Below are 14295 nucleotides of genomic sequence, written 5' to 3'. Positions count from 1 at the left end.
GGGGGGAGGGAATCGAATCGTCGCGGTTTTGTTTCTGTAAATATCGTGTAAATCGTAAATCGGTAAATATCGTGTAAATATCGTGTAAATATCGTGTAAATATCTGTAAATATCGTGTAAATCGTAAATCGTAAATCCCCCGATTTACGATTTTTGACAATAAATCGGGGAATTCCTATTAAATATCGACTCTAACGATTTTTGACGATTTAAAATATATCGGACGATATTTTAAATCGTCAAAAAACGATTCACATCCCTACAAAATATGGAGGGAAGTTGATCCAGGATTAAGCAAAAATACAAATTTAACATTTGGACCAAAACCATCAAATTCAGGGTGTACCCTCAGATTCTAAAGATCGAAAATAAAATTAAACCTTATCCTCAATAAACCTCTCTAATTGTACAGGCTCATAAAAAAATGTATTTATTTCACTGATATACCACCATACAAGAAAATAAAGATGGAAGCAAGGAAAAAAAGATGCTCCCAGATCTAATACTTGTGTTTCATTTGAAGAAAAGCTTTCCTCTGAATCCAAGTATGCATATATACATCTGGAAAAACACTTATCACACCACCCAGAAAAAGGGAAGATCAATTAATAAAAAAAAGCTTCATAACTAAATCCTTAGCCATTTCCAAGGCAAAAGTTACTATCAAAGTTTCTCTAATTGTAGCTACTTCTTGAGAAGTTTCTAACAGGGCAGACAATTCTAGATTCTCAGAAACAAACTAATAGATCATTACCTCCTTCCTGGACATTTTAAAGTGTTTCTGAGAGGAAATATAAAAAGCTCTACATATAGGTGGTATATTTTGAGGCAAAAATCTCAACTAATATATCTAAGCCATCTCATAAGGTGATATTACTTTACTCCGAGGAAAATTCAAAAAAACATAAATGTTTATATCTAATAGTATTTTTGAGAGATTCAACTTTATGATGAAGAGGTATATTTTCGTTAAGTAAAGCAGCATTAGTAGTAAATAAATCTGTAACTTGTGTGGCGAGAGATCCTAGGAGAGCTGTGTGATTGTCCAGAGAGGAACTATATGCTTCAATCTGAGCTAAGGCATTAGCAGACAATTTACACAATTGCATTATACAGCCTTCCAGGATTCTCTTCACAAACTATGAGGAGTGGCCTAAATCCTCTAAGGATATATTCTTCTCAAAATAATTCTCTTTCTATAAATCATGAAAGGAAACTGGAATAAGATTAGAATGGGAAAAATGAACTTCCTCCACTGTACAATCTGATTTAACTTCCCTAGTAATAGTATTTGATAAAGAAGGAGGAAAACTTGGTCAAGCCACTGAAACATCACCACCAACACATACTTCTCCTGAACTAAGCTAAAGCCCATTCCTTTCTCAGAAATGTCAGAAACTGAAATCAAATTAGAGTCCAACAAGGGATAAATGTAACACCCCTCACCTCTAGTCTGAAGCATCTTTGGCATCATGCTGCATCCAAAGAATATCGCAATGACAGAGAGGAGCACTCTGGAGGAGGTGTGGCACTTTATGTCTGGAATGGCATAGAGTCCAACAGGACAAACATCCTGCATGAGACTAAATACAAAATTGAATCTTTATGGGTAGAAATCCCATGTGTGTCGGGGAAGACTATAGTGATAGGGGTATACTACCGTCCACCTGGCACTGAAGTCAGGCTAACCGGTCTGTAGTTTCCCAGATCGCCCCTGGAGTCCTTTTTAAATATTAGGGTTACATTTGCTATCCTCCAGTCTTCAGGTACAATGGATGATTTTAATGATTGATAGGTTACAAATTTTTACTAATAGGTCTGAAATTTCATTTTTTAGTTCCTTCAGAACTCTGGGGTGTATACCATCCGGTCCAGGTGATTTACTACTTATCATAGCTCTGGGCTGATGATATCACATCCTGCATGAGTATATAAGGAAGTCCTATGCAACCAGCCAGTTCCTCAGCAACAGGTCCTCCTCTGTGTAGCAGGTGGTTTATGCCTGGTCCTGGACTTTGCTTCACTCCCAGCCTTAGATTCTTTCCTTCCTCTCTCTGCCTCACCTGGCCTAGTACCTCTCTCTGCCTCACCTGGCCCTCTCCCTGCTTTCGACCCAGTTCCCACTACCTCCTTGCCCTCTGGACTGATCACTTGTGCTTGACCCCTGCTTGTTTCTTGACCTTGCTTGTATGCTGCCAGCTCTGACTCCTGCCTGGTAAGTGTCTATGCTTGAACACTGCCAGCCCTGACTACTGCCTGGAACTCAATTTAGCATGTATGCTGCCTGCCCTGACCCCTGGTCAGCCTCTGGACTTCCTTTGCTCATTGGAACCCTGACTAAGTCCTGCTGGCCCCCGAATCCAAGGGCTCAATCAGTGGGGAAAGGGATTGGTAGAGGTGAAGATTAGCCTTCATCCTGAGAGTGTCTACCTACTGATGGTGTGGGCCTAATAGGCTCAGTGACTGTGACAAACTGCTATTGATAGTCTTGATGGAGGATTCCAATACTCAAGAAGACAAACAGAGCTTGGAGGTGACACTGAGGAGGCTGAATCCAATATCTATCCTATAGCATCCCTGAGCAAATGACTTTCAGAGGAAGTTACCTATGAGTCTAAAGGACCTGATGCAATAACTTGAGTTTTCATAGAAGACATATTCTTCCCCTTTCTTTTTTACCCCAAAAGTCCATTAAAGTACAAATTCTTGCCAATCCAATACCAGTGTCAAGGCATATGAGTCCTTGGGCTGCAACAGAGTTGTTACTGCCCAGCTCGTGAGACATGAGCTGGGCCCAAGCCACTAGCAGGCAGACATGCTACTGGCTAGGACTACATGAAAGGCTTCACCTATATCAGCCTCTTTTCTTGCGGGTTGAACATTTGGGTTCTGAGGCCACCAGGGCTTAAGAAAAGGTCCACAGTTAGATGAGTGGTCCAAGGGTCAGAGCAGGCAGCACGCAGATGTAGTCGATATCGAAGTGGAGGGTTAATGTAGGTGGCAGTCAGTCAAAGTAGTTATCCAGATGGAGGCTCAAGTGGTAGCAAGAGATCAGTCTGAGGGGACAAAGACAAGGCAGGAACTAAAGCAAGGTGACATAGTAAAGCTAGGAACTGGAACAAGGCAGATGAGCAAGGCAAGGAACTGGACAAGGCAGAGAAGCAAGGCAAGGAACTGGACAAAGCAACAAACACCTACTGGAAGCAGGAGGACTTGTTTCTGAGGCACCATTTTGCTGACTGCTGCAGTTTAAATAGCCTGGCATGTCTGATGCCATTAGATGGCACTATGAGAAGTTCCCATTGCAGAGCCTATAAAGGAAAGGCAGCTGGCAGAGTCCCCGGAAGCAATGGTGTGGTGGTGAGTCTGGACTGGCCGCAGCATGGCTACCATGGTTGGTCAATCATTACAACTGACAACTATTTACTCACAATTCCAGGGGTCTCCCACGAGGCTCACATGCCCCTTGGGCTGCGCATCATAGGCTTGCAGCTTATGAAGCAGTTTCTAGGTTGCCCTGATGGTGTTAGCAGGAGGTCCATGGCACTTCTCACCCCCTGCACAGCAACCTGGAACAGCTGAGATATAACACAGCAAACGTCCTGCAACAGCTAAGATGGAACACAATGAGCTCCAGTCCTCGGATCTTCTGCAACAGTTGTGTTGTTTGACTCAGTGAATTCAAGATTCCAATATGGAAGGGAACTAATACTAACCAGAGGTTCAGGTAGAGAAAGATAGATATCCCCTGATGATGATGTGCCACCACTACTGTCAAGCATTGTATGAAAATCCTCAGAGCTGCCAACAGGACAAAGAGTATTAGTAATGTTGCCCTTCACTGTGAACCTGAGGTATTTACAGTGAGACAGGTGTATGCATCCTTCAAGTCTAGAGCACATATCCAGATTCCTTCTTAGATGAAGGGAAAAATGGTGTGGAGGGAATTTGTTTCTAATTTCTCCATCATTAGATGTTCATTCAGTCTTCATAAATCCAGGATGGATCTCAAACCCCCTATTTTCTTAGGTGAGCAGCAGTGTTCTGAAGAAGCTGCAAAGACTTAAGAGAGAACTTAGGCAATCCTAAATACAGCATGTTACAAAAATCCAAAATGGGGGTTGATGATTAAGCTATATGGATAGGCTTTGGAAGAACTTCTTTCTAAATGAATCAAGAAATCTCTTCCCAGGAGGGATGTTAGAGAAAATTAAGATCCAGTTCTCTCACAACTGGTGGACAAGTAGCTGGATTGTCCCATATTCTTATTTTCAAGTCCTGGAGAATAAGGTGGTTTGGGAGGGCCGCTGTCTCAGGTGGAGTCTCCATGGAGGATATTGAACACCTCTTTACGTGGGTCTTTATCCCTTTGCACATGAACATTGATGGTCTTTCCCAGCTTATAAAGAAATTAGGTCTTCTAGTTGAGAAGAGTGCTCCGGTGGATCTGGTAAGGAGTCTGAGGGGATGCCCATAGAACCTTTTTTCTAGTATAAGGGAGGTACACTCACCCAAGACCCTATTTTTGTCAAAGGTGACCGGGGAGGATAACTTGATCATCTTGCAGGGGTAAGCTCCAGCAGGTGGTGCAAACTGGTCACACCGTGGCATCAGTCTAGTGGGATCTTTCCGATACTAGAAATGGATCCAATGTCTGAGGGCTAATCCCAAGAACAAGCAGTTCCAGAGGGTGCTCTTGCTCTGGGGTAGAAGTGGATGGGACTCCCCTTTGAGGGTAGACAGTGCTCATTCAAGTTAGGATAGGTTGTAGGATGCCTTCCTAGTTGCTGGCAGCTAAGGAGGTAAAGAAATTCTTGATCAACTCCTTTGTGTTCTCTGGTCTGGTGTTGAAGACACATCCTCTTCTGAAATCAGGATAGGATTATCACTCTGGGAGGCTTCCCTAAGTCTCCACAGAGGGTCCCTGGACTGGATCACCTGGGCCTCTTCTGCCCTGGAAGCCAAAGGTAAGAAGGAACAGATGGAAGTTGGTGTTTCCAGTTGTGGTGGGGCCACCCTAGACTGCAAGCTCTCTCCTAACACCACCAAATGAGGTCCCGAAGACTTGGAATCCAGATAAAATAGATTAGAAGGAAACATGGGAACTCTCTTGGCCAATAAAGTTGAGGGGACTCACAAGCAATCACCCTCTGGTCCTGTCAACATCGAAAGCCCCAAGAAAGCCGCATTAATTGGTTGCACCAGTGAAGCCAGGGAGCATTGCGCTGACTCTGATACCCTTAGCGCATTTGAAGCAGAGACTATCTTCATCGTCGGCACTGGTTGCTTAAGCATCAAAATAGCACTGCTGGTGTCAGATGCATTGCCAGCGCCTTCAGGTGCATTGCCAGCGCCAACGGCACCAACTGCGCTGGATTCATCTACATAGATTGTACCGAGGCCCTGTGCACATATGAAGCAGAGGTTTTCTGCTTAGACAGGTTCTTGTGGCCTGGTTTGGCCTCTGTTGGAAACAGGATGCTGGGCTTGATGGACCCTTGGTCTGACTCAGCATGGCAATTTCTTATGTTCTTATGTTCTTACAATGCATTGGGATCTTGCACCAATGACATCAAGGAATCCCAAAACTGCTTTTTTATTCTCTGATGGAGTTGAAGGGTCCAAAGCCCGATGCTTCCTTCACCCTCTTGAGATTGAGGATGCACTAGCAGTGGGGAGAGCCCTAGATGAGGATCCTTTACTCAGCTTTTGAGTTTGGTGGCCGCAGGCTGATCCCCGCGAACTACCACACTCACTATCAGCTGGCCCAGTATCACTACTCATCAACAAAGCTATGCAGCAGGACACCACTTCCTGTCATGCCAAGACAACGCCAGCAGGACACCATCGACAGCATGTGCTATGGCTCCCCCTAGGTGCGTTCTTCCACCATTGCCCAGGATTTAAAGGGACTGTGGCAGGAAAGTCCTCATGGCCCCTAGAGATGATGACATCAGGACCGCCTTATATAAGGGCAGCTCCCTAGTAGCAGTTCACCTCAGCAACAGGTTCAGCTACTCCTGGTAGTGCATGTTGATTCTCAGCATTCCAGTCTTCATCCAACTTATCTTCAATCTTCATTCAGCTTGTTTTTTATCTTTGGCTTTTCTTCAGTCTTCATCCCAGCCTGTTCCATCCTCCGTTGCCTGCCTGTTCCTGCCCTTGCCTGTCTGCCCCAGCCTATCCGTCCCTCTTCCTCTCCTTCAAATGGATACCCGGTTCTGATCATTGCCTGGATTTCGAATACACCTGACCTCCGCCTGCCTATGACCATTACCTGGACCTCGGATACACCTAACCGCTGCCTGACTCCGACCACTGCCTGGGTCCTGGAAATGCCTGACCACCACCTGCCTACAACCCTAGCTACTACTGACCTTCTCTTCTGCCATCAGCAGAGACTCCACCTAAGTTCTGCTGGCCCCGGAACCCAGAGGCTCAACCCAAGGGGAACAACTCACCACACATACAGCTCACCGATGAGAAGAGCTCTTTTGGCACTGGAGCTTGGCCATTGTGTAACTCTGGTTTTTCTGTGTCCTGGAGGACATCTAGTCACAATCATAATAGTTGCAATGATAGGGCCCCAAGTACTTGTGGCATACATCGTGGCCATTTGTGAGGAATATCTTACGGCTGCAGATGCAGTTTTTGAAGCCGCTGATCACAGCCTTCTTGGGCCTGGGCATTTCTTCTTTCTTCTTTTTTTTTTTGTAGCACTGAAAATTGTTTTTGAGGGGCTGCCAAGGCACCAGAAAAAGAGTGAACCCCCCCCCCCAAAAAAAAGGAATAACTTTGAAAACTACACTTCACTTCGAAGAGAAAGAGGGTACATGTCCATGCAGCAGCTCAGATGAAGAACAACTCAGGGGCTCACGAGGCAGCGCTCATGCAGAAACACCCGCAGAAGCAGAAGCTCTATTGAGCTCAGAAAGATGGGGCTGTTTAGTGCCATAAGATGTCATCACTCATCACTCATGAGTCATGGCTATTTCAGCCCTGATTGATAGAGAATCTTTAGAATGAATAAATGTACCCTTTGTGCAAGCACAATTAAATCTGTTCTGGACTGCGGTTTGCCATTCAGCTCCACTAGTTCCTGTATAATCCAGAATTTCTTTCATGCTTCCACTTTCTCTCTTCATTCCGTTACCTCATTCTGCCATCTTCTTTCCCCTTCTCTCTCTAATTTTCCCTCTGTGCTTTATATTGCTTTTTTCCATGGTATCCTCTCTCTGAATATTTGGTATAGGATTGCATTTTTTGGGTTTGAGAATGGGTGTATTGAATGATCATAAGATCCATCTTGTCACTATGAGCCCCATGTTCAAAAGAGTTAGGCACCTAGATCTGCTTGGTAAGGGTTGAAGTATACCTGTAACTCTGTTTAACATAATCTGGGGGAGATGAGATGGAATTTAGGTGCATAATTTTCAGTTTTAAAAAGAGGGACAGTACCTTTATTACAGCCCTCACATACCTTTGCTATCTTTTGCCTCACCTAAGGTAAGGAACACACAGACTTTCAGCCTTAATTTTCAAAGCAGACTTCATACATAAGGTCGCTTTGAAAATTAGCAAGTCCGCATGTACAGCTTAAGAGTGCACATTTAATACCTGCTAGTCAGCAGGTGAACATTTATATGCATATTTTTGAAAATTGAAAGTAGATGCATAAATTCTTCCATGCCTCAACTCCACCCCCACCCCACCCACCCCCAGGAATGCCTCTTTGCAATATGCTTAAACATACACATAAAATCACTTTTGTGCATATTTTTGTGTACAACCCCCCAAGGAAATTTTCAAAAAGCCTATTTACACATGCAAAAATGTTTACTTACATAAGTGCTATTGAAAATTATCCCATACATGCACAAATTCACTTGTACAAGTTGTGCCAATGATAGAGTAGATGCAACTTTGCGTGGATACGTTTCTGTTTATACCACAGAACCTATGTGCCTGTTTTGAAAGCAAACTTATGAACACAAGTTAACTTTGAAAATTTGAGGTAATGTTCTTGCTTAAAAGGAATGCACAGACCTTACCCACTGTCACAGTTATAAAATTACTCTATTACTTCTGGCAAATCTTGGTAATAAGAACTGTAGTGGTCATTCTCTACAGCTGAATTTTCTGCTTGTTTGGTTCCAGATACTTGGGAGGTTCCATTTGAGGAGATCTCTGAGCTTCAGTGGCTGGGCAGCGGAGCACAAGGGGCGGTCTTTCTGGGAAAGTTCCGAGGGGAAGAAGTAGCCATCAAGAAAGTGAGAGAACAAAAGGAAACGGATATTAAGCACCTCAGGAAGTTGAAACATCCCAACATCATCGCTTTTAAGTAGGTTGCTATTGGAGCAAAATGGGTTATGCGCATTCCTTTTTAAAATGAAAATGTTTTAATGCACACTATGGAAACCTGTTCACATATGACACTCATTTATTTATTTATTTATTTATTTAAAATCTTTTCTATACCGTCGTTAAACTAGTTGCCGTCACAACGGTTCACAATAAGGCACATAATTTCAAACTTAAATGTGTTGAGTTATATTAACTAAACAGGTGCCATCAAATACTGTAACATAGTTTCATACTAAATATTATTTAGTGGTTGTGATAAGTCATGTCTACTTTAAGTATATCAGCTAAGGTTGATGATTAATTTGCTGTTAAAAAGCTGTTCAACAAAATCTGTAAGTACAAGACAATGCAAGTGTGCCTAAGGCTCTTTTGGAACTTTGGGTTCATAACCTCTTGGACCTGAGCAACTGAAGGAGATATAGAAATCAGGACTGTCACCAGACATTTGGGGAAAATAAGAGAGGGTGAAGAAATGGTAGAGATATTTGAGAAAAGAAGCAAAGAGCCACAAATAATGATAGGTCTTGGGCTTTCAAGATGGGGACAGATCCTGCTTATAGTATGGCCAGATAGAGCAAGAGGAAAGAGAATCTCTAAGCAAAATTGTACTGTGTAACAAAAGTATCCATAAAATAATAATTTGGGCTTGATAGTTTCCTTTTGTTCTTTTGGGTTTTCAGCTCAATCAGAGTTGGTCTCTGTTGGGTTACAGCGCCATTATCGTTCATTTACAACTATCCAGGGGGCTTTTCTGTATTTTTTATAGCCCCTCCCAACTTACTTAGCCCAGCCATTGATGCAGCAGTCCTCAGCTAGTAGCTCCCTCAAGAATGCAGTAATGTGGGTCCTGAATCTGGCCACTTGGTGTTCCCATTGGGCGACGGTTGAGACTTCCTCCACACAGGGGCATGTGAATACTTCTTCCACAGCATTCCCAGTCCTGGCAGGTCCAAGGAACAGAGTCATGGCCAGGGAATCAAATTCACATGCTGCTGATCCATCCGACCGGACCTAAATGTAATTATTTTAAACAAAAAAGAAAATTAGAAAACCAAAGAAAATATGGCCATCTTTGATGCTGTCCAGTTCATAACTGCATGTAGGCCTGTTCTGACTTGGGTTTTTGTAATTAGCGCTGTCTCATTGGAAGCAACATTGCATCAGAATGCAGAGCTCACCTTCACCTTTTTCTTGAAGAACAAAGATGCCACAGAATCAACAATGAGAATATTTTGTCTTTGGATATCGTATTGGCCCTATTATAAAGCAAGTTTTTAAAATATATTCTGCCTGTCAAAAAGCATACCTTGCCTTGTTGCGACCCTGCCAAAGACTGCTCCTCAAGTGTGCTAGTGCTCCTCTCTTGCTAGTGCTGAAGAAAACTTCAAAGAAAGCCTTGATGGAGCCTGCCACGCCTGAAGATGGCTGCAAGAGCCTTAATAGAAAGGAGACGTAGACATTTAATAATGAATTTATGTAAGACAAACCTGAATATCAAGGGATTGAGTTACATTCAGAGTCATTTTACAATCCTACCAGCTCAGTATATTTCTAGCTACAGAACTTATGCTTTTATGTAGCTATAAAATCATATTTCAGTTTTGAAAATAATGGTAAAAATTCCACTTCTCCAAATTGGAGTAGACACATAGGTTGATGGCATCCTTGTTTGCCTGAAGTTATGAAAGCTAATGAAGAATACCTAACTATAATGAAATCGTTAAGCAACAATTTCTCTCTTTTTAATAGTAAAATAGTGCAGATGGAAGAAATAGTTATTTGAGTGGAAAATACATTTCTATTATCTCATAATGAGTGAAATAAAAAGTATCTGGATATTAAGCATGCTTTATTTAGAATTGCTTCTAGCTAAAATTATAATATTTATTATTTAAAGGGAAGACTGATTACAAAAAAAAAGGAAACTGCTATTGTACCGTATAACAATTGAATGGCCTGTGAGACTGCAGCTTTTAACGGTTTCCAATTTCTATAATTTTGGTAATGTACACTGAGACAGCACTTAAAGACACCAAAATTAGGGATTGCATAAAGAAGTCGGGCTTACACATGCTGACTGTATTTTATAAAGCACCCAATTATGTGTGTAAATGCCGCAGAGCGCAAATCTGAAACGTTTCCAAAAAGGGATGGGGCGTAGGCATGGTATGGGCGGGGAGTGGGCATTTTGGAGCCTAGCCAAGAGATGTGCGCAGAAATATGCACTCTGGCGCCTGCTGAGGTCCCCTGTCGTGTAACTTTACTTCTGCTAGGGATGACATGTAAGTTATAAAATAAAAGGATTGAGCCATTTCTGAGGGGTTTAAAGGATCTGGGGTAACTGAGGGGAGTGTAGACTATCAAACTGGGGAGTGGGGGGGTTGGATGACCTAGTTGTTAACCGGGCGAACTGTGGATGAACTGGTGAAACTGGGAATGTCATGGGCATGCGTCCCTTTTAAAATCTCCCAGCTTGCACAGTTGAAGCAAGATATATGCGTGCATGTGACAAAAAAGAGTCACATCCCTGGGCACGGGCTGATGCACAAATGTGCGCCCGCGCACCAGTTTGAAAGTTACCATCATAGTGTATTGTGTCCAATTCTGGAGGTCGTACTCCAAAAAAATCTAGACAAGAGTAGAGACAGTCCAGGGAAAAGCCAGCTAAATGTTGCAGGGGCCTTCACCAAAAGCTCATGTGAGATGATATGTAACAATCTAAATACATATATCCTGCAGGACAGGCAAGATGAAGAATATGGTAGAGGCATTTAAATACCTGAACGGCATAAATAATGCAAAAGAAGCAACTCTTTTTTTTTTCCAGTGGTGAGGAAGTTCTAGAACAAGAGGTCACAATGTTTGTGGTGGATGCCTGGATTGATCTTCAAGAAGAGGTGGTGAAGGCAAAAATAGCAATGGAATTCAAGAAAGTCTAGGATAAGCACAGCGAATCCTAAGTAGCAAAGAAGTGAAGAGAAAAACAGAGATCAGCTGGGATCTGTGGCATTGTTCCATGAAGTAAATTGGGCATAAACATGGGCCATGTGGTCCTTATTTGCTATTATAATAAATAAATAAATACATATTGTATACTTTCATTTTTCAAAATACAGATAATTCAGATGATGAGCAAAGTTTGGGAAGATGGATGTAGGAGGGAGGAAATAAGAGATAAGTATTGGATAGCTGCAGAGTAAATGCACTTGTAGGTGAATACAGGAAACTTGACCTTTGTGCATAAGCAGATGGGGAGCTAGGGTAGTGACTTGAGAACAGGGGTTGAAAAGCTATAGTAACACTGAAGCCAGATAAGTTACACAACTAAATTTTGAATAATCTGCAATGGAGAAAAATGGTTCCATGGGAGATCCATCAGGAGCAGGTTGCAAGAGTTTAAATGGGAGGTGATGAGAGAGTGGATAAGGGGTTAGGTATTATGTTCAGAAAGGATGGGATGGATTCTGGTGATGTAATAGAGAAAAGAGTTTTAGCGGTGTTTCGGATGCATGCAAAGAAGGAGAGGGAAGAGTCAAAGATGTCCCCAAAGCTGAAGGTTGAGAGAACTGGAAATATAAGTATTATCCACAGTGGTAGAAGAAGAAGAAAGGTGGGAAGTAGCTTGGGGAAAGAATAACATGCTCTGTCTTGGCAATGTTAGTTTAAGGTGATGGTGGCAGAGGGCAATATCAGGCAAGCAGGCTGAGATTTGGGACTGTATTCTTGGTGAGAGTTCTGGTATAGAAAGCTAAATCTAGGGCATCAACATACAGATGGTACTGAAACCATGGGAGTAGGTCAGCTTAAGAAGAGAAAGACTCAGGAGTTTGTAGTAAGAAGAGAAGAGGGTTCCAGACAGAATTCTAAAGTACACCAGCTGATAATGGAAGAGAGCAAGGGCAATGGGAGAAGAAAGAAGGGAAGTAGGATAGAACAATGTCTTGAAGCACAAGTGAGGATAAAGTGTCAATGAGTAGATGGTGATTAAACAATGTCAAAAACATCAATAGGTAAAAAAGAATAAGGTTTGAGTAAAGGCCCTGGGCCTTGGAAACACTGGAAACTTTGGCAAGGGCCTAAGTTGAATGTACTAATCTTAGAATTCTGCAGGGGTTGACCTAGCTGTGATCAGTCACTAGAGTTAACTGCTTGAATTGAACAGTTATTAAGCCATGGGCCAGATATAGGTATAGGATCTGAGTCAATTGGTCCTCTTGAGACTTAAATGTTTTTTTAATTGAAATTGAACTGGACATTAGCTGTTTGCATTCCTAACTATTTTGAATCTGCATTTGGAACTGTTCAATCTTCAGTAACTACATTAACTCAGAAAGTGAACTTTGTTGCTACACCATTGTTTGTTTATTATCTACTTCAAAATAAAGCAAGCTCCTGGGAAACAGCCGGCTTGGACTGGAAGTCAAGTTACTTGCCATTGTTTAGCTTCATTCGTACACCACCAGATGTCCAATTTGTCATAGTCTTTTCGATAGAACAGAAATTTATGTTATCCTATCAGGTCTTGAACCAGCTGGGGAAAACCCTGGCTACATAAGTGAATTTAACTTGGATCTCCAGGTTCATAACTCTGTGGTGTAACCACTATGCTATTTTATCAGCTGAGTGACCAGGGCTTCTTGTTTGAAAGTTCTTGTTGTAAGAAGGAGATAAATGGATGGAAACCATTTAATAAATAATACATAGAAAGCCATTTGGTGCCACAGGTGGAACGCCTGATTTCTAATTATAGATAATGACTAAATTGCCAGGTTTTTGTGTATTTTTATGCTACCTTAAATTAGGTTTGTTTTGAAACAGACAAACCTTAATCTGAAGTGATTATACTTTAGGAAAAGAGTACATCAAAATGGCACTTATTTCTATATTTAACTTGCTGTCTGTTGACATAGCAAACTTTTATGTAAAATGCAATGAAAGGAAATGACTGCAGCTGGAGATACACAGTAGAAGGCAAACAGAGTGAAGCTAGACAAACTCATAGTTCTGTAGCGGATCACTTACATTTAATTTGTTGGATATGGGGGCACACTGCAATAAATATGCATGAGATAACATTTCCATGCAGTACTTCCATTGTATGCAAATATATCACATGCTTAATTATTGTAAATATCCTGAAAACCAATTGTCTATCTCTGCCCTAAGGAGTATGGAAAGCATGCCACTGGCACTATCACAAATTCACATACGTATGTCTCTGCTTAGAAAGTGCATTTCCAGAACGCATTTAAACCATCCTTAAATGGAGGTTGTGTTGACTGAAGTATGAATGTAGTCTTTTTATTTAACTTACGCCTCCTCCATAGCAGAAGTAAATCTACGCAGCAGGAGATCTGGGCGCATGTCCTTACATGCACATCTCTTGGCCATGCCCCAAAATGTCCATGCCCTGCCCAGAGCACTCCCACACTGTGCCCCTTTTTTTAAACCTTTGTAATGTGGGAGATGCATGCACATCTGGGCAGCTATTAAAATTCGGTGGGCGTTCGTGAGCCTAACTTGTGCGCATGTCTTCCAATTTTAGTGCACGCTGGGCTTTTAAAATTCACCTTTATTGAGGATTATTATTCAGTCTTTGCAATGTTTAATAAAAGTTTATTATGTGAGAGCCAGCATTTAATGGAATTTAAGCAAAGTCAAATCAAACGTATAGGACCAGGTGTATGGAATAAAAAAATGAATGTCGTCAGCACAGATCTTATAATTTGCGCTGAGATGTGAAAGAATCTTACATAAAGGTAAGAGGTAGATATTGAATAAAGTGGTAGACAGGGCAGAGCCCTAATGGACTCCAATAGTCACAGTATACCAATTGAAAACAGCCTACCAAGTCTAATCTGCTGGAAACAATTTGATAAGTAGGATGAAAACCAATTATAAAAGGTGCCTGAGATACCAATAGATCTTAAA

At 41.9% G+C, this 14295-nt stretch overlaps 1 protein-coding gene across 1 annotated transcript in view; it reads left to right on the top strand.

Annotated features, from left to right (window-relative positions):
- Nucleotides 1–14295, top strand: part of MAP3K13 (mitogen-activated protein kinase kinase kinase 13) — a 172532-nt gene that overhangs the window by 89688 nt on the left and 68549 nt on the right. The window contains exon 3 of the mRNA XM_029606205.1: nucleotides 8158–8341. Within this exon, the coding sequence (XP_029462065.1) occupies nucleotides 8158–8341 (184 nt within the window). The remainder of the gene's footprint in view (nucleotides 1–8157; nucleotides 8342–14295) is intronic.

Source organism: Rhinatrema bivittatum, chromosome 6 (assembly GCF_901001135.1).
Source record: "Rhinatrema bivittatum chromosome 6, aRhiBiv1.1, whole genome shotgun sequence".
NCBI lineage: Eukaryota > Metazoa > Chordata > Amphibia > Gymnophiona > Rhinatrematidae > Rhinatrema > Rhinatrema bivittatum.
The sequence above is the reverse complement of the archived record's forward strand: the minus strand, read 5'-3'. Positions and strand labels throughout refer to the sequence as shown.